Source organism: Electrophorus electricus, chromosome 16 (genome assembly GCF_013358815.1).
Source record: "Electrophorus electricus isolate fEleEle1 chromosome 16, fEleEle1.pri, whole genome shotgun sequence".
Classification (NCBI taxonomy): Eukaryota; Metazoa; Chordata; class Actinopteri; order Gymnotiformes; family Gymnotidae; genus Electrophorus; species Electrophorus electricus.
In genome coordinates this window covers 12627893-12649059 of record NC_049550.1, presented here as the reverse complement: position 1 = coordinate 12649059, position 21167 = coordinate 12627893, and the positions used below count along the sequence as shown (strand labels likewise).

General features: G+C 45.6%; 1 protein-coding gene across 2 annotated transcripts in view; it reads right to left on the bottom strand.

The window, feature by feature from the left end:
- Positions 1-204: 204 nt before the first annotated feature.
- igf2bp2b (insulin-like growth factor 2 mRNA binding protein 2b) overlaps positions 205-21167 on the bottom strand; it is a 30107-nt gene continuing 9144 nt past the window's right edge. Inside the window, exons 3-16 of one of the 2 annotated variants that reach the window (XM_035534519.1) lie at positions 14078-14126; positions 13121-13172; positions 11578-11641; positions 10434-10715; positions 9612-9746; positions 8810-8932; positions 8471-8606; positions 6717-6845; positions 5392-5451; positions 4791-4898; positions 4492-4566; positions 1578-1709; positions 1144-1257; positions 205-468 (exon numbers count right to left, since the gene is read on the bottom strand). In XM_035534519.1, coding sequence (XP_035390412.1) covers positions 370-468; positions 1144-1257; positions 1578-1709; positions 4492-4566; positions 4791-4898; positions 5392-5451; positions 6717-6845; positions 8471-8606; positions 8810-8932; positions 9612-9746; positions 10434-10715; positions 11578-11641; positions 13121-13172; positions 14078-14126 — 1558 coding nt within the window. In that variant the 3' untranslated portion in view covers positions 205-369. The remainder of the gene's footprint in view (positions 469-1143; positions 1258-1577; positions 1710-4491; positions 4567-4790; positions 4899-5391; positions 5452-6716; positions 6846-8470; positions 8607-8809; positions 8933-9611; positions 9747-10433; positions 10716-11577; positions 11642-13120; positions 13173-14077; positions 14127-21167) is intronic. The other variant, XM_035534520.1, reaches the window with a different exon arrangement.

Here is a 21167-nt window from a genome sequence, read left to right as displayed (position 1 = left end):
GCATGTGTGCTTATCACCAACAGGGGGCGTTTTTGCGCACCGTCGCGCAGCATCTCGACAAGTTAAACGTTTAACGTCCCTCTTTACATTCCAATGTCGTCCAGTCTGGCGCACTCACTTGTTTTGTGTGTGTATGTTTTTTTTGTGCTCTCTTGCGAGCTTCGGTCGGTTTTGTTGTTTATTATTATTATTATTATTATTTGAAAAAAAAAAAAAAAAAAAGTTCTTTGGTTTCGATGTCGTTCCTTCCCGTCTGCGTTCCTTGCCGCTCTCGTTATCTGTCGTGCATTTGGCTCGTTCTGGTTCATGCTCGGAGGAGCCAGCTACATTCACAGGCTGCTGCTGCTGCTTGCTACCACCCTCTGGTGGTCACTTGGTGTGCTGCGATGCCGTCGCTGCCCCATGCTGGCTCTTCTGTTCCTGATGTTTCACCTGCTGAATGATTTCCCTGATCTTTCGCTGGGCGGTCTGCCAAGAAATGCCAAGCACACAAATAATTTCAGAACCGTACATTCTCGAGCTTTCGCTCACGTTTTCTCTCTGCATCCTCGGTGCCTGCCCAGTGTCTGCCCTTAAGTGGCAGACGTGTTCAGTAGCTTGGTAGTTATAATCGAATACGTTTTTGTGATCAGTGAACAATGGCGACACAGTAAGCAGACGTGTGCTCTCCTGTGAGAGATTGCTGAGGTCCCCAAGCGTCTGTGACTGCAGCCCTTCAGCCATGCCTGCTCACTGGAATATAAGGACCACATCCACACTGTTCTCAGTTCGTACCGATGAGCCAGTTTGGCTAGTTTTTGAGCAGCGTTTGAGCAATATTTTATTACATTTCTGTCATGTTTTGTTCACTGTTTAACATGACGTTAGCAAGTTGGTGAGACTGGAAGAGAGTGATAAAACATGAAGGACGAATGTGTGTGTGTGTGTTTGTGTGAGTGTTTGTGTGTGTGTGTGTTTGTGTGTGTGTGAGTGTGTGTGTGTGGTGGGGGGCATTAGTTCTAAGTGCTGAGAGTAATGCTTACTCAAATGAGTCATGTACTAGACTCTGGAATGGTATTAACCGAACACCCTCCAAGGCCAAGACTAATCCAGACAGAAAAGAAATCCCAGTTCGCCGGGTCTTTAAAGGAGTGACGTGCTTACCTGACTTGCAAAGAAATGGCCAATGATTTTTACAAACACCTCATCATTCTCATCAGGTGTTTGGTCTCGTGGAACTATAACTTCAGCACTGGTGAGGTTCTGTAATTCATTCACCTGAATGGACACAAACAGGTGAGCGGGTATGAGAGACTTGAACTTTGAACTCAAAAATACTAACACACCCAAATCCCTGTAGACGATCCCACAGAGACGCAGACGTACCATTTTCCCTCCCTTCCCTATAGACGATCCCACAGAGACGCAGACAGACGTACCGTTTTCCCTCCCTTCCCTATAGACGATCCCACAGAGACGCAGACAGACGTACCGTTTTCCCTCCCTTCCCTATAGACGATCCCACAGAGACGCAGACAGACGTACCGTTTTCCCTCCCTTCCCTATAGACGATCCCACAGAGACGCAGATCGACGTACCGTTTTTCCTCCCTTCCCTATGACCCGGCCAGCAGCAGCTGCGGGGACTTTTATGTGTGCCTCCAGCTTCACTTCCTCCTTAGCATTGAAGAAATTGTCCTCCTTCAGCTTCCCAAATATTCGACCCTGAGCCTATAGAGGAGACAGAGAGAGAGAGAGAGAGAGAAAGAAAAACGGAAAGAAAGAGAGAATTTGGTTTTGTTTAGGCCTGCTCTAGAGCTTTGGTTCCCAATTTTACCCCTGCGGCACATTTTCCCTAACAAACCTGGCATTAACTCATCGGGTAATTACCATCTTCGGGTAATTACCGTCTTTCATGCGCACAACATTAGGGTGTGCTAGAGCATGAAGGACGTCGTCGCTGTCTCACTACTACATGGCTAGTCCAGCATGGGCACATGCCAGTGTGCAGCGGTGACCTCAGTACCTGAGCACCCACTGCATTAACAGTGTAACGACCTCCTGGCCCCAAAGTACAAGATTCAGCCTCACCAGATACTCAGTGTGCCCTCCATGAGAGAAGGGAAGTTAGAACAGGTGCGGATCTCAGGACTAGGTCTGGGAAACACTGCCTATGAGATGAGAGCGAGCTCAACGACAGAAATATGAAGTTATGGTCATGTGACTCACCTTAAATTAGGCATAGGTACATTATGGTCATGTGTCTTACCTTAAAATGGGTATAGGTAGATTAATGATCATGTGACTCACCTTAAACTGGGTATAGGTACATTAATGATCATGTGACTCACCTTAAAATGGGCATAGGTACAGTTATGTGCAAAATAACAGCAGTCCAACATCACTAATGTATTTAATTACTGATTTTGGCAGAAAAGATAATACAACATGGGAATAAAATCATGACTAGGTGTAGCGGAGTAATGGGCAACCAACAGAATCAACAGTCATGACATGCACGCTGCTAATTAGGTGTAAGTGACTCATTTAATGAAAGGGGCGTGTTCAAATTAATAGCAGTGTGGAGTTCAATTAGTGAGGTCATTCATTCTATGAAGAAACAGGTCTCACTTATGGACCTTATTTAAAGAAGGAGGGCAGCAAATGTTGTACCTGCTGGTTTTAGCCCTTGCTCAGTGAGTACAATGGGTCGTTCCAGACATTGTACCGAAGGAGAAAGAACTTTGATCAAGAAGTTGATTGGAGAGGGAAAAACAAAGAAGTGAAGAAAATAACTGGCTGCTCAGCTAAAATGATCTCAAATGCTTTAAAATGGCAAACAAAACCTGAAACACATGGTAGGAAAAGAAATACTACCATCCGCGTAGATCATAGAATAACAAGAATGGCAAACAAGCATCCAATGATCAGCTCCAGGAAAATCAAAGATCTTCACATACTGGGCATGTGAGTACTGTAACAATCAGAAGACGCCTATGTGAAGCCAAACTATTTGCAAGAAACCCTCGTAAAGTACTATTGCTAAAAAAAAGACGTGTTGAAAAGGTTACAGTTTGCCAAAGAACACACTGACTGGCCTAAAGAGAAGTGGTGCAACATTCTATGGACAGATGAGAGCAAGATTGTTCTTATTGGGTCTAAAGGCCACAGACAGTTTGTGAGACGACCCATAAACACTGAATTCAAGCCACAGTACACTGTGAAGACTAAAACATGGAGGTGCTAGCATAATGGTTTGGGGATGTTTCTCATACTTTGGAGTCGGACCCATTTATCGCATACCAGACACCATGGGCCAGTTTGACTATATCAAAACACTGGAAGAGGTCATGTTGCCTTATGCTGAAGAAGAAATGCCCTTGAAATGGGTGTTTCAGCAGGACAACGACCCCAAACACACCAGCAAGTGGGCAACATCCTGGTTCCAGACCAACAAGATTGATGTTATGAAGTGGCCAGCCCGATCCCCAGATCTCAATCTGATTGAGAATTTGTGGAGACATCAAAAATGCTGTTTTTGATGCAAAACCCAAGAATGCAGAAGAACTGTGGAATGTAGTCCAGTCAGCTTGGGCTGGAATATCTGTTCACAGGCGTCAGATGTTAGTTGACTCCATACCACACACTTATCAGAAATACAACTAAATATTAGTTCAGTGATCAACAGAAAGGCTAAATCTGTAAACATCTTTCAGTTTATACTGTAAATATTAGTAATATTGAGTTTGTAAATGAAAATGAAGACACTCCTATTTTTTTAACAGCCCATTATTCTTTTTTCTTAATTTTCAGTTTAAATATTGATATTTCGTTCATATTTTCATTTGGAATTGAATGTGCAGTGCTTCCGGTGCCTTTGTGTATATGGAAATAAAAGCTCTTATGAGGATTGAGCTTTTTCTCAGTTGTTTTAAACACACTGCTATTATTTTGCCCATAACTGTACATTAATGATCATGTGACTCACCTTAAACTAGGCATAGGTGCATTAATGATCATGTGACTCACTTTAAACTGGGTATAGGTACATTATGATCATGTGACTCACTTTAAACTGGGTATAGGTACATTATGGTCATGTGACTCACCTTAAACTGGGTATAGGCACATTATGATCATGTGACTCACCTTAAACTGGGTATAGGTACATTAATGATCATGTGACTCACCTTAAACTGGGTATAGGTACATTATGGTCATGTGACTCACCTTAAACTGGGTATAGGTACATTAATGATCATGTGACTCACCTTAAACTGGGTATAGGTACATTATGGTCATGTGACTCACCTTAAACTGGGTATAGGTACATTATGGTCATGTGACTCACCTTAAACTGGGTATAGGTACATTAATGATCATGTGACTCACCTTAAACTGGGTATAGGTACATTAATGATCATGTGACTCACCTTAAACTGGGTATAGGTACATTATGGTCATGTGACTCACCTTAAACTGGGTATAGGTACATTATGGTCATGTGACTCACCTTAAACTGTGCTTCAGGAAGGCCGGTGATAATGACCATCCTCTCAGGGGCATCGGGGTTGTCTGACGGGGCAATCTACAAATCACACCGCATAGTGACCTTTCAGATCCCATTCACTAATATGCATCAATCCCCAATGTTTGTGGATTGAACAGTGGACAGACAGGTGAACAGCGGACAGACAGGTGGACAGAGGACAGACATGTGGACAGCGGACAGCCATGTGGACAGAGGACAGACAGGTGAACAGCGGACAGACAGGTGAACAGCGGACAGACAGGTGGACAGAAGAGTCTCACTTTGATGGAAGCTCCTGCGTATCGTGCCAGTTCTTTGATATGCTGCCCCTTCTTTCCTATTAGAGCTCCTACTGCCTGAGTAGGGATGAAGAGATACACCACCTCCTGCTTCAAAACCGAACACACACACACACACACGGACACACACACACACACGCACACACACGCACACGCACGCACACGCACACACACACACACACTTTACTATGGCAATTCACGTGTCATTAAATAATAGACGTTTTCTTTAATATGCCCCAGCCTGTCTCTCATAAAGCATGCGTCATCTTCCATAAACCACACCCCTTCGCCATGCCTTCCATTCATAAACCACACCCCTCAAACGCACCATCCATTCATAAACCACACCCCTCAAACGCACCATCCATTCATAAACCACACCCCTCAAATGCACCATCCATTATTAATCCAAACACCTCAAACACACCTTCCACTCATAATCCAAACCCCTCAACCACACCTTCCTTTCATAAACCACGCCCCTTCGCTACACCTTGTCCTTAGCCACACCCCCTTCCCTTGCTGCACCGCCTCCACCTGCAGCGGTTTTGTGAAAAAAGGAGGAGAAAAAGATGTGGCTTACTGTTTGTTGGCCACGTAGAGTAGGCGCTCCATACAGGCCACCCAGTGAAGATGCATGACCCTGCAGAAACACACACACACACACACAGAGGATGTGGTGTAACAGAAATATGCAGACTACAACAGACCCCAAAGGGAGTTTAACCACATGACAACATTACTACATCATTGTCTATCTCACTGTCAAGAGCAGTATAAATAATCCCACACAAACTTACATAGGCGTACGCATTAAAAGGGAACATACACTCTCTCAAACCAGAGAATTTCAAAACTACATCAGGAGTGTGCGCATTTAGCACGAACATGAATTAGAAGATGAATGGTGAGGATTTTCTCATGCGTGCACACGCACACACACACGCACACACACACACACACACACGCGCACACACACACACACACACAAGTGCGTGACACTGTGTGTCCTCTATTAATGCAGTGGATCTTCCCGTAAACCCAAAGCCATAACAAACGACTCATGGATGACTAATCCTCCTTAAGCCAGCGACTTCACTCACACATCACAGTGACTCAGCCTGGCAAACACCAGCCTGGCGAAGCCCAGAGATTCCATCATTGCTACGGTAACCACCGTGGGGGGCTGTGTTTGGTTAATGCACAGGGTGACAGAGAAAACCTCCAGCTACGTCAGTCATGTTAGGTCTGAACCTGCTAAACAAGCCTGGTGTGAGTGCACTGGTAGGAGGCAGAAAGGGTCACCTGCCCTACTAACGAATCCATACTGGGTTTGGACGTGCTATTCAAAACGCGTGGGAATCCTGACGGAATTGTTTTGTCACATTACAATGTGGAATGCTTGGAAAGCTGAAAATGAGCCGAGTGTGTCATATGGGAAGGGTCAAAGGAACCATGAGCGTACCCACGTTAATCTTTTACTCCCATTTAAGACTACATGGGAAACTACTTATTATTATGTGGGATACAAAAAAAAAACCCCCCACAACAAAAATACCAGAAAAGAAATATTGATCCAAGGAGACTCTGAAATGGTTGAAAAACACAGGCTGGTGTTCTCTGGCTTAGTGAAGTATCCAGATCAGTGTCAGGTTTCTCCCAAAAGATCCCGTTTCACTTAGAAGATGACAGCCAAATGTAGTCCAAATAACTGAAGCTCACAGCGAACAATGACCAACGACCAGAGCTCATAACACAAAGATCCTTTTTGAACGGTAGAGTGGAACTCTCTCTCTCTCTCAGTTAAAAAGATGACCTTAACACTACGGTGCTTCTCAGAAACGGCTCCCAGAGCAGCGGTGGGTGCAGAGGCCCTGTAGCAGGAGGTGGGGCAGGGAGTGGCCTCACCAGGAAGGGGTTGTAGGCAGCATGGTGCGAGGAACCTCTGTGTGGTGCTCCAGCAGGAGATAGGACAGGCAGGCCAGAGGAGATGCCCAATGCACTCAGGTTCAAGCCTGGGATCAGGCTAGCCTGTAGCTAGACACAGCAGAGGAGAGACAGAGAGACAGAACAGGAGCACAGGCAACGTGTGAAAACAAGAGGTAGAGAAAGAGACTGTGTATTACAAGCCTTTTACTAAATTATGAAGGGAGTGAACAGAACTAGAATAAAGGCGTGAACTGTTGTCACTTATTTACATCAGTAACACTCAGAGAATGCCTGCTACGGCCGAATACTGTGTAATAGAATTACACAGCATTAGCTATTACAAGCTATTGCACTGTATTACACAGCATTAGCAATTACACACTATTACACTGTGTTACACAGCATTAGCTATTACAAGCTATTGCACTGTATTACACAGCATTAGCTATTACACACTATTACACTGTGTTACACAGCATTAGCTATTACACACTATTACACTGTGTTACACAGCATTAGCTATTACACACTATTACACTGTGTTACACAGCATTAGCTATTACAAGCTATTGCACTGTATTACACAGCATTAGCTATTACACACTATTACACTGTGTTACACAGCATTAGCTATTACACACTATTACACAGCATTAGCTATTACAAGCTATTACACTGTGTTACACAGCATTAGATATTACACACTATTACACTGTGTTACATAGCATTAGCTATTACAAGCTATTGCACTGTATTACACAGCATTAGCTATTACACACTATTACACTGTGTTACACAGCATTAGCTATTACACACTATTACACTGTGTTACACAGCATTAGCTATTACAAGCTATTGCACTGTATTACACAGCATTAGCAATTACACACTATTACACTGTGTTACACAGCATTAGCTATTACACACTATTACACTGTGTTACACAGCATTAGCTATTACACACTATTACACAGCATTAGCTATTACAAGCTATTACACTGTATTACACAGCATTAGCAATTACACACTATTACACTGTATTACACAGCATTAGCTATTACAAGCTATTGCACTGTATTACACAGCATTAGCTATTACACAGTATTACACTGTATTACACAGCATTAGCTATTACACAGTATTGTGTAATACTGTGTAATAGCTAATACTGTGTAATACTGTGCAATAGCTAATACTGTGTAATACTGTGCAATAGCTAATGCTGTGTAATACTGTGCAATACTGTGTAATACGGTGTAATAGCTAAAATGTTCCAATAGGTGGCGCACCTCAACCGGGCTCATTTCATAAAGTCTGAATTTCTTAATAAAGTGTACACAAAATAAATCAACAATTCCTGTTGACTTAATTCCAACTTTTAGCAACAAAACCTTTCTCTCAAACAGCATATGCCAAGCACTGAGTTTTACGGATGGCAAGCTACAGCATGTTGGGTTCCATTGCCTACAATCAATAAAGCATAAAGAAGCCATTTGGAGTTTTAAAGCACTGCTTTGTAGTGCTCTTTGGTATTTGTTTTCAAACCCCCGAGGAAACCCTTAATCTTTCTTAGTAGTGTTTTAAAAATAAATGAAAAATTCTCAGAAACAGACATCACACCATTGTGCTTCACTAATCTCCCTGGTCTGCTGAGTTAATACAACACCACTGAATTAAACTGAATGTACTAATAAAGGTCTGTGTGATGCTGAAAGACTGTGGGAGGTGCTCACATTCAGGGCGGCCACGTCATTCTCGTAAGCCTCCCGTAGCTTTTTCATGATCTCCACCTCTGCATTACAACACTCCTCAACCCCTCCCCTAATCATGATGGTACGCTCCTGGTTGTAAAGGGTCAAGTCTTGCAACCTGCAGTGGGAGGGCACAAAACGTGTGTGTGTGGGGGGGGCGGTTAACAGAATATAATGAGTTATAAATAATGCTATTGATCTTAGAACTACCTTTCAAACATGCCTTATCGTGTGAGTTCTAGAGAACAGTGGATCTAAAGGACACTGCATGTAGGCGCGGTATGGAGTGTGAAGCGGGCTGCAGACGGAGCGCGCACTCACGGGGAGATGGTGATCTTGGTCCCCGTGTCCTGCTCCATCTTCTTCAGGTTCCTGCCTTCCTTGCCTATCAACCTGCCTACCAAGCTGTTATGGGCCAAGATCTTCAGAGGGACTTCATCAGCACTACAGCATCGAGAGAGAAAGAAAGATACACAGAGAGAGAGAGAGAGAGAGAGAGTGAGAGAGAGAGAGAGAGTGAGAGAAAGATACAGAAAGAGAGAGTGAGAGTGAGAGAGGGAGAGAAAGATACAGAAAGAGAGTGAGAGTGAGAGAGAGAGGTACATATTTAGAATGACAGACTTCTTTAGCAGTAGAGCAAGTGTTAATGGCTGTCAGATCCAATGCAGGGCTGTACAATATATTGTTTGTTAATCATAATCATGATATTCCAATGCTGATATCACAGAAAGCTCCGATATGTACACGAGTCCACTAACAAATCACGTTATTTTTAACGTGCACAGTGTTTGTCTTGATCAGTCTCTGACATTCCAGCTCAGGCGCTAGGCATATTGATCCATGGCATTTCCATGATCCAATAAAAATGTAACTACATTTGGTCAGCACAGTGCAGGCCAACGTTTAACCATGTCAAATAAAGGACTCACAGGTGTGTTTGAACAATATACAATTACAATATTATCACATCACACAATACAAAAACATAACCCTACTCTAAACACACCGTTGTACTGCTTGAGTGGGAATGTTCAGCGTTTGAGAATAGTTTATCTGCAAATCTGATTTGTCAAAATATGCCCCCCCCCCGTATCACTCAGCCCTGTCTGAGGGTGAGACTGACGTCTTGGTATCAGCGGCTTCCTTCTCCATGACCTCCAGGATCATCTTGCAGGCGTGCGAGCAGCCGTCGGGAGTCGAGTGGATGGTGATGGCCTTCTCACTTGCCCCCATGTTCTCCTTACGATGGATGTCCACTCTGGGAGACAGCAGAGAGGGAGAGAGGGAGAGAGGGAGAGAGGGAGATGGGAAGAATCTTTAGTATGCAAACACAAGCACGTTCGACGAACACCATGCGGAAGAAAAGCGAAAATCTGCCAGCCATCATCGCTGACTCGCTACATTTTGAAGGGAGAGAGCGAGAGAACCAAGACACAAGGTAGAGTGAGGGAGTGGGAAGGACAGAGGAAGAGAGAGAGAGAGAGAGAGAGAGAGAGAGAGATGTAGAGGAAGAGAGAGAGAGAGAGATGTAGAGGAAGAGAGAGAGAGAGAGAGAGAGATGTAGAGGAAGAGAGAGAGAGAGATGTAGAGGAAGAGAGTGTGAGGGAGCAGGACAGAGAGAAGCAGAGGGAGGGAGGGAGAGAGAGAGAGAGAGAGAGAGAGGGATTAATAGTTGGTTTAGGCTGCAGTGTTGCAGGTCTCCTCCTCCTCTTTTGATTGGATATGTCAGACAAAGCGTCATCAGTTATGTAGAAGTGAGACAGTGTTACGAGAGAAGATAGTGAACAAGATAAGAGCACAGCAAGAGAATAAAGAGACACACAAATGCCTGCAGTCACAGAAACGTCTCATAACGGGGGCACTTTCCAAAGGCTTGAAATGCAAAATGATGGCAGTTGTTTCTGTTTGAGGGCTGAATGTGAACAGATCAAACTGGCCTGCTCACTTGGATTGAGTCTGCTTGGTGATGTTCTTGATGGTCAGGCCTTCTTTGCCAATGATGGCTCCCACGAACTGCGTGGGCACCAGCAGTCTGAGGGGGAGCTCGTGGGAGCCTTGGCGGCCCCCCATGGCCCCGGGGTGTGTGGAATCTGCCTCCCGAGCTCCCCTGCCCCATCGGGGCGCCCCCCGGGACTGGGCCTCTCCAATGTCGCTCTCCACGTCCAGAATGTAGGAGATGCTGAAGGAGTGGTTCTCTAAGCTGTGGCCCGTCAGCTTCTCAATGGCCCTGAGGGAAGGGACAGAATGGGTGTGTGCGTGTGTGTTCAAGAGAGAATGGGTGTGCGTGGGAGATAGAAATAGAAAGATAGCGTGTGTGTGAGGGAGAGAGAGAATGGGTGTGTGTGTGTGTGTGTGTGTAAGAGAGAAAGATATAGTGTTTGTGAGGCAGAGAAAATGGGTGTGTGTGTGTGTGTGTGCGTGCGTGTGAGAGAGAAATAGAAAGATAGTGAGAGTGTGCGTGAGAGAATGGGTGTGTGTGTGTGTGTGTGAGAGAGAGAGAGAGAGAGAGAGAGAGAGAGAAAGATAGTGTTTGTGAGGCAGAGAGAATGTGTGTGTGTGAGAGAGAGAGTCAGAGAGAGAGAGAGTGAGAGAGTGTGTGTGTGTGTGTTGGTGTGTGAGAGATAGTGTGTGTGTGACAGAGAGAGAGTGTCAGAGAGAGTGAGAGTGTGTGTGAGAGAGAGTGAGTGTGTGTGAAAGAGAGTCAGAGAGAGTGTGTGTGTGAGAGTGTGTGTGTGTGAGAGTGTTTGTGTGTGAAAGAGTCAGAGAGAGAGAGAGAGTGTGTGTGAGAGAGTGTGTGTGTGAGAGTGAGTGTGTGTGTGAGAGAGAGTGTGTGTGTGAGAGAGAGTGTGTGTGTGAGAGAGAGAGTGAGAGTGTGTGAGAGAGTGAGTGTGTGTGAGAGAGAGTGAGAGAAAAGGGACAAAAGCTGAGTATTTGGATACTACTGTGGGTGAGCTGCAGGTGTATGACGACTCTTTACACACTCTTCACAGAGAAGTAAAGCTGTGTGAAACACATCACACACTTAACAGACGACGGGGTGCTGTGTGTGTGTGCAGATGCGCTGAGGGTGGAAAGAAAGGGTCTCTTACTCTTTCGCCTCCTCTTTGGAAGCATATGTGACATTCACCACAGCTGAGTCTGAGTCAGCATTAACTACAGGAGAGAGAGGGGGGGGGGGGGAGAGACATGCCTGGGGTCAATCTAAAAATGTGTCCCCGCTTTCATTTTGAACATTTTTGCCTAGTCTGAGTTAATAACATTCCTGTCCCCCCACGACAACACACATATGAATGACCACAGTGGGCAGCTGTGATCACTGCTTTACTACACGCAGACGCTGCACTATTATCAAGCGCCTGCCTGTCGCCCAGAAACAGGGAGATCTAAATAAGAACACTGAACACACACACACACACACATACACACACACACACGAGAGACCTCCCAGACATCAACGAACCACAGACCACTCGACATGACCCTTCTCCCAGGACTAGAAACCAAGCTCTCTAAACACCATTTCCGATAAACACAAACACACTCACGTGTACACACACGTCTGTGTGTATGAGCAAACACACACACACACACACACACACACACACACACACACCTCAGCAAGACTATGAATTGGCTTTGGTTTCATTAAATTTCTGACCTGGGGTTAGCTCACCTCTATTCTAAATGACTAAAGTCATTCAGATATCAAAGACAGACTGATCGTGGATCAGCCCTCACCCTCCAAGCACAACAGGGCAGAGAAATGTAGAGAGTCGCTATAGAGTCCATCAGATGAGCAAGAGGTGGTATATGTGAGAGATAGTGTGTTTGTGACAAGATGTTTCTCTCTCTCTCTCACACACACACACACACACACACACACACACACACACACACGGGCACAAGTTTTTAATAGCTAAACAAATGCAAATTGCCAGTTCAGGACTCTTAGATGTTACTGATTCATGGTTAATATCGCCAGGTACACGAACTCGGGTTCACCCACTGTGTGTATGTGTGCAAGTCTGAGATGTTTTTTTTTAGTCATAGCGGTTACTGCCTAGTAGTGGTGGGTGAATCTGAACAGAGCTGACTCATCAGTGGGGCTTCATCATTCAACTAAGTAGAGGGAACATTTCCCAGCATCTAAACCTGGGTGCAAAAGATAACCCTGTGTGTTTGTGTGTCTCTGTGTGTGTGTACTTCCATGTGTCTCTTGTGCAACAAGTGATGACAAAGTAATTTAACAGCCTCATTAGACAACTCATCCTACTTGAAAACAATTAGAGACTATATGAGGCACACATCATACTGCCTAGACAAACACACACACACACACACACACACACACACACACACACACACACACACACACACACACGCACACACACGCACACACACACACACACACACACACACACACGCACACACACGAGTCAAAGAGCAGGGTCATGCCTTGTCATGATTTCCGTGCATAAGATACCTCCCAGATCCCCCCCCACATGCACATGAACACAACACAAATACCCAGATACCTAAACACATAATGGCACACACACACACACACACACACACACACACACACACACACACACACACTCACTCTAAAACACAATACGAGGGTGAATATACCTTGCTCCACATTTTCTACAGACCCGTACTGTGACAACAGACCATCTAGTACCTGTGGAGAAAAGAGAACAAACACACACACACATTATTTATTTCCCCCAAATTCGTCACTGAGCGCTTCTGTTTTGTATTAGTCAGTTCGCAAAGTAAACAGTTCCATATGAGCACAGACGCTGAAAGAGCACATCCGCTCGATGTCATAACACTTAACGAGACGTCTGGGTTTGGGGCAATGTCTTCGGGACGCCACCCAAAACACCTCTCCTACTGCAGGCAGGGAACGGAGAGATGGATAGGTGACGCGAGGGGTAGTGAGGAAAAAGGAAAAAAACTAATCTGGAGGTGAGAAGGCCAATGGGAAAGAGAAGAGCCCATTCTGACTGTGGCTGCATTCTTCCAGAACTCATTAGCTCATGCGACTAAATGTGACTAAACTTCCTTCGGGATCAATAAAGTCTCGTCTCGTCTCGTCCCGTCCCGTCCCGTCTCATCTCATCTCATCTCATCTCATCTCAGGAAGCCTTCACATGTAGTTCAGTCCACATGCAGGCGACAGCAGAGGTTGACTGTACCCAGTACAGAGAAACAGCTGGCACGCGAGCGCTAAGGAACACGTGTGAGCCACTGCCGCAATCCGCACACGTCGATTTGGAAGTGCCGGCGCGGTGTCAGGAAGTCTCGGAACGCCTGACACGGAGGCAGTGCCCATGAGGTCGAGGGTGTCCCCTACTCACACGCTCACACACTTTAGATGACACGCTCACGAAAGAAAAGCGCTGCTCTGGTTCACTGTGCGGCGCACTCCGGATGTGTGGTGTGTTCAGGGGGGAGACTCGATAATTAACGCAATCCCCTTTGATCGGGGTGTGTCTGCAAATAGGGAGCCATCCTTCAGGTGGTGGTTCTGTTTGTTCTCAAATCAAGCACACATGCTAATTTAGGAGCGGCGGGACTCACCTCCCACTGTAGATGAGGCGGAATGTTCCGGATCTGAATCTTACGACTCCTGTGGGGAAGCACGAGAGACAGGGAGAGAGAGAGGGAGAGAGGGAGGGAGAGAGAGAGAGAGAAAAGAGAGTATTAGAACTGTATTGCAACAAACCCATTTAACGGCTCATGCCACACCTCCCGTTCATGGGGTTTATTTTGTTATTAAAAGAGTAAAGTAAGGCCCCTCCTTATTTGTGTAAAAGTCACCATCCAGAGTGCTGAGCAGACATGCACTGGTGTAAGGGAGAGGCAGCTAGTATTAAACATCATGGACCGCTCATCAAAGTCAAAGCACTTCACCTGCCTCTGTTCCAAACGGGTCTCCAGAACACCAGCCTTACCGTACCCTACCTACACAACAGTAACCTCTCTCTCCCGCACCCACCCGCACACACCCCCCCCCTACACACACACACGTGTTAGTAGTGGGCGAGTACTGGAAGGCCGGCATGCTCTCGCCCTGGGTGGCACGACCCGTGCCTGTGCGGTGTATTACATCATCAGCTGTAATGAGATCACGGGGCTACATCACCTTCGATAATGAGATCGGACACGTGCCCGCAACCGTGCAACTGCTTCTGCGTCGCAGAAGAGGCAACGCACAGGGAGAGGGACAGAGAGAGAGAGATGGAGAGAGAGAGAGAGAGAGAGAGAGAGAGAGAGGGAGAGAGAGAGAGAGAGGGAGAGAGGGAGGAGCGGAGAGAGAGAGAGAGAGAGAGATGGAGGAGCGGAGAGAGAGAGAGGGAGAGAGAGAGAGAGAGAGAGAGGGAGAGAGGGAGGAGCGGAGAGAGAGAGAGAGAGAGAGAGAGAGAGAGAGAGAGAGAGAGAGGGAGGGAGAGAGGGAGAGAGAGAGGGAGAGAGAGGGAGAGGGACAGAGAGAGAGAGATGGAGGAGCGGAGAGAGAGAGAGAGAGAGAGAGAGAGAGAGAGAGAGAGAGAGGGAGTGGGGAAAGAGGCCAAAACTGCTTTTCTATTTTCTCATCACGTGAGCGAGAACAGCAGAACGGAGCGGACCACTTTTGAGTGACGCGACATATCTCGTGTAGACAATTACTTGAAACGGCGAACGTCTCAGGTTGCTTGAAATGTCTCAGGTTTCTTGAAGAATCATTTTCTTTTTTCACACACACACACACACACACACTGGGCTGCATTTCTTGTTGAGCTTGTTTGGACAGCCTTGCCTTGACCTTTGTTGTGCTACTGGTCCTGTGCTCAGCGGTGTGCCAGCAGTAAACTGGAGCCTGTAGTGAGTGTTGGAGTGCGCTTGCAAGGCTGCAGCTCTCCTGCATCCCAGAGGATGAACCACCTGGGCTGTCTTATCATTAAAGGTTTTATTGAATTTTATATACACAAACAAAAGCAAACAAACAAACAACAACAGAAAAAAACCCAGTCTGAATGCAAATGTATGGCGAGGCTGTTTTGCCCTCAGGGAGACACAACGTTGGTGATCTGGGTAGATCACATGTTAACCACTCAACCTGTATATTCCAACACATTCTTCCCCAAAAGGAAAACTTTGGCACATCCTCATAATTCCTCAACCACCTGTTTTAACCATGGGGCAAATATGTAAGCAAACATATCTTCTAAAGGTAAAGTGACAATGAAGAGAAAACAAGGCTACTATGCTCTGATATTGAACATAGAGTGTGTGTGTGTGTGTGTGTGTGTGTGTGTGTGTGTGTGTGTGTGTGTGTGTGTGTGTGTGTGAGAGAGAGAACAGGAGCTGAGGTTAACAAGGACTGTTCCAATCCTAATCCAATTGGGGCACCGAGAAGCAAATTTGCTTAGATTTCCAATGACAGCCACCGTGAGGCGGCCCCAGGCAGAGCTAGGTAGTAGATGCGATAGATCACTCAGATTTACTCAAATTACTCCACTGGGCGAATGTGTAACACAACGCCTGTTTTTCCTGTTATGTTGAGCTCAGCTCAAACATCCGAGAAGGCCTTCCTCGGAAGAAGAGATGTGAATTCAGAAACGTGGTCAGCTGGAGGAGGTTTCTCCGGGGTCTCGTCTCTGGTTCCTGAGACTGGGTGCTCAGAGGTGACCATCAGGCCTGGCTCAGCATCTTGTGTGCCATTTTCCATCACCATTTATGACCCCTGATGACCTCACCAGCTGCTTGGGAGCGTGAAGGCCTCCACTCTGGAAGCCTCATGGCTGACTCCTGCCCCCTCCCTCTACGGTCCCAGAGACAGCCCTAAGCTGAATTAACCCCGCTTACCGCTTCTTCCCATAAACCCATAAGCGCATAAGAGACTCAGAAATCTGCAGAGGGGCCAGTCTGGGAGAGAAAGTAGTGACATCCCACTGTGCCACCAGTCTGGGAGCGACAGTAGTGACATCCCACTGTGTCATAAGGGAAACAGGTTTGCCTGGGAAAGCCCCCAGTCACACATCACATACTGCATTCTACTGGTTTATGCAGCAGAGGGACAGAATGTGACTTCTGGGCGGAGTGGTACGTTCCTGTAACAGCGTTAACGCCTTGGATCAGGGGCGCCAACATCGTCAGAGTCCAGCCTCTGCAAAACACACCTACTAAATCTGGTAGTTATGGGTGATGGATTTGAAGTGTGGATTTAATGAACAGACCTCGGGAGAGTTTTGGAGAGTCATTCCCTAATGCAGCACATTCCACACTGCATGCCTGAAGGCTCATAGTGCAGTGCTAGCCCACAAGGCTAAGTCGCATGGCTTCCACGCTGTATAAAGCACTCGCTGACAGTGATGGAAGGATTTCTAAACCACTTGGGTTTTTTTCTTCTTGGTGTGCAAACAGACCGCTTCCAGTGAAACCTTTATTTGGTCTTCCAAGGATCAGTGAAATTACCCTGGGGGAAATCCACAGACCAGTTTTCTTCTTAGTAAACAATGATCCCATAACCTTTTGATTTATTAAAAATGAAACTTGCCACTCATAACTTTGTAGCAACTTAGCTTTGGTTATCATTATGGCAGTTTTTGCGAGATCATATAGGAAAGCCAGTGAGATGGGAAAATCAGGTGAATTCAAAAAGCACCTGTATTCTTAATTCAGCTCACTGGCTCTAAAAAGCTTTATAAAGACTGCCAGAGACTAGTTAACAGAACCCCTACCAGACTGGGTCCGCCATGTTGAAAAAAAGCCACATGGTAAGGTCACTCGCAACGAGTTAAAGTGTGTGTGGAACCCCTGAAGTAATTCACCACAGCCAATAGCAATTGTGAGCCATCGCCATAGGAAACAAGTGTAGCACAGTGTATTTTTCTACCTGCTGAAGGTACGCTGAAACATCTGAGGATGCTTCCTACATAGAAGAGACTTGCTCGGCTCCTCTGTCCAAAAGACAGGAAGCCCCGTCCTCCACAGGAGGAGTGTTAACTGCACAGCCTCGGTGCTAGCCAAGCTGCACCCAGCGGACGTCCTTGACTAGCACATCGTTGTTGCGGACAAAGATGAACTGAGGCAGAACAAAGGGCAGAACTGATGACTTCCTGTGAAAACTCTGGACCGCAGGACACGGCAGCTCTTGGTGGCAGTCCAGACTGTGCCATCAGACTGGGCCCGATGTTTCCATGCTGCTCAAAGGAGACTCTCGCACGGCTCCAAGACCAACAAAGCTACAACAACTCTACAACCAAAAACTATCACAAAGGTCTTTGTATCCACACGACACCTTCAATTCATCCTTGTTCAGGGAAAGTGCTAGAAACGCTTCACTTGCGTTAAGCTGTGGCAAAAGTGGTCTTTCATACAAAAGATATCCTGCCAACAGCAGTCCTGTGGTCAAGAGATGGATGCTGGCTTGTGTAAACTGTGCACGAAAAACAACAGCCTGAAAGTGCATACATGCAGGCGAGTGATGAATAGGAATGCAACACTCGTCATGCGCCAGCAGATCCAGTATTGAGGCTTTACTGAAAGCAGACGGGCACTCTGGCTCTGCCAGGCCTGCTCGCCATATCTGCTCTGCGCTGTTCGAGGAGAAGGTGTGAAGACAGACCACAGACACGGGTCTGAATTTTAACGCCACCGCGTCTTTACTTGTAGGGTTGGAATAAGGCAGCAGAAGGAATCTCTAAACCAACAAAGTCTAATCAAAGTCTAAAAATCAAAACACCCTGGGATGTAAACAAACAAACAAACAAAAACTTCCACTCAGCTGCAACTGGCACACGTTTTAGCCAATTACATCTGACTTTGCGCATGTCTGTTGGCCAATTACATCCAGCGAACTCTGTTACTTTCTGTCTTACTCTTATAGACTCCTTGCGAGTCCTTTCGTCTTGCTGCTTCCTCTGCAAGCACAAGCTAACCATTAGCATTCAACTGCTACCTTGTAGCTCACGGGGCTCTGTCCATCGGAGGCCGGCTGTCAGCCGGGCCCTGACTCCCTCTCTCAGCCTTAACGTTTAGCTTCTTTTGGTGCCATTTCTTCCTTTGGCACCAGCTCCATCTGGCCAGTTACAAACAAGCACTTCGACCAGGCTTTCTTAGGCTACTAGACGCAAAAAGGCAAAGCGCCCCGATTCAGCATTCTGTAAACGAAGAAGCAGCTCCGTGTTGGCCAGGACTGTGAGATCATATACATTAACGAAGCTGACCTATAGCGCTACAGTCCCACGGCCTGGGACGGCAGGCTGAAAAAAAAAACCAACAACAACAAAAAAAACCACACAAAGACAAAGGAGCCGGTTCATTTATTTCATTGAAGAGCAATATCAGAAGCACTTCAGCAAGAAGGGCGATGCCGCAAACAATGGAAGAAGCTCGACGTCAGAAGCGTGCTAACTAAATTATTCTCTGTGTGGTTCACAACCACACCTAGAAAAACAAATAACCAAACCTGGGAGAAAAAAAAGTACACCTATTAGCGGTGGTGAGTGGCACATAGACATACTTGCATACTGACACGATTGCGTCCACTTGCTATGTGTGAGGTTGTGTAGAATGGTATGACTCATCTGTACTGCATAGCTCTCTCATCCATAATACATGTATCTGTTTTGTTTGCTGCTGCTGTGTTGCTTGCAGTGCTTAGGGAGGAGCATGTCAAAGTATTGGTATTAGTTGGAAAGCATTTCACGCTGCCTATCCAATACTGAACAGATATCAGTTCCCGCTGTCCTGAACCTGATCAAATCCATTAAGAGAAACGTTGCGAATGGTCTTGTGATCAGTGCAGAAAGGCATAATCTATTAGCTAGCCTTTTGCTACAACCAAAAACATTATATACTCTTTAGACATTAAGACATAATACAACATTTTTTTAAAAAAACTACATTTTCTTTCCTTCTCAAAAGCGTTTTCCTTCTCCTTTTTTTTTTTTTGAAGATGACGGCAAAACAATTTCAGCGCGGCAAGCTGTCATGAATTTTGCTGTGGCATGAGAGACGTCTGATCGGTTACGATTACATAAGCAGGCAAAATGTTTTCCTCTCTCCTGCTTTCTCTCAGATTCCGCTTTGCGATGACATCGAACCAGACTGTGACGAGAGCACTTGTGTCAGCAAGCGAGTACACCTCTTGATTTATGTGGTTTATTTACACTGTTCATTTATTTATGGCGTTAGTTTCCACACGACAAGGCACACGACAAATCCTGGCCTTGTGGGCTGTCTAAGCGTGTCCGTCAGCAGTATATAAAGGCGGGGGGGGAGGGCGGTCCTACACACGTCATCGGTGCAACCTATTCAGCTAAGGATGAGTGTGAAAAATGGCCCAGCATTAGTGACACTTATCCAAAAACGGAGTTAAATGGTCGCTCTCACTGTAACTTGTTAAGTAGCTGTTATTGACAACTGTTCTTTTAAAAGCTGCTCAACTACCTTAAAGGAACCATTAATTTACCAATAACACTGACCTCAAGGTATGCGCACAGGGATCTCTCCCCTCAGAACCACAGCAACATAATTGCAATAACAGAGGTAAGGCTAATAAAATAAATAATTATGTTAAATGATAACCAGTTATTGGTCACCTTATTTAAACTATAACCAGTAACTGACCATCTCATTTGATTGTAACCAGTAAGTGCATGCGGCTACATTGCTACCAAACAGCCACACTGTACACTGTAGCCTACAAGGGCTAAATGGAGTGTCCCACTACCGCTGGATCCCATCACTGTGACGGTGAAGCAATCAATAACTGCAAAAACATTTAAACAAAACACCTGCTCTGCCAGCTAATATGTGGATCAAGATACATGTGAATTATTTAACAGTTCAGCTATTTGTTTGTTTTTATATCCTACTTTCTAAAACAAAAATGGCATGAGCTTTGATAATCTTTTATAGTGCACAATCTGATATACAATCTATGTACTTCTAAAAATATTCAACAACGCCTATATTTTCCCCTAAATATAGCAGTAAAAAAAACAAGTTATTGTCATTTAAAAATGAATACTATGATCATGTCTAACTTTGAATCTTTTGGTAGTTAAACTCTAATGAGCATACGCTAAATGAAACACTAAACAACTAAACCAAACTGACCAAAATTGTGATGTTGTTTTTGAGGACTGTCAACACTTCAGAACAGCTTTTCTGAGTTTTTTTTAACAAAAACCCCTGTGAATCCACCATGCTGTGATGACAGCAGCGGCCTACAGGAACGTGTGAAGGTGTGTGGGATTGGCACGGCCGCGGAGTCAGGCATGCTGGCCTTTTAATGGCTTCATCATCCCTTAATCTGATGGGACTGGGATTATGAATCTTGGCTAAGTGGTGGCTGCACTAAACCCAACTCCATCAGCTCTGGTGTTTCCACACACACACACACAAAACTCCATCAGCTCAGGTATTCCCATACACACACACACACACACACACACACACACACACTCAACTCCATCAGCTCAGGTATTCACACACACACACACACACACACTCAACTCCATCAAATCAGGTATTCCCATAGACACAGTCAACTCCATCCGCTCAGGTATTCCCATACACAGTCAACTCCATCAGCTCAGCTTTTCCCATACACAGTCAACTCCATCAGCTCAGGTATTCCCATACACAGTCAACTCCATCAGTTCAGCTTTTCCAATACACA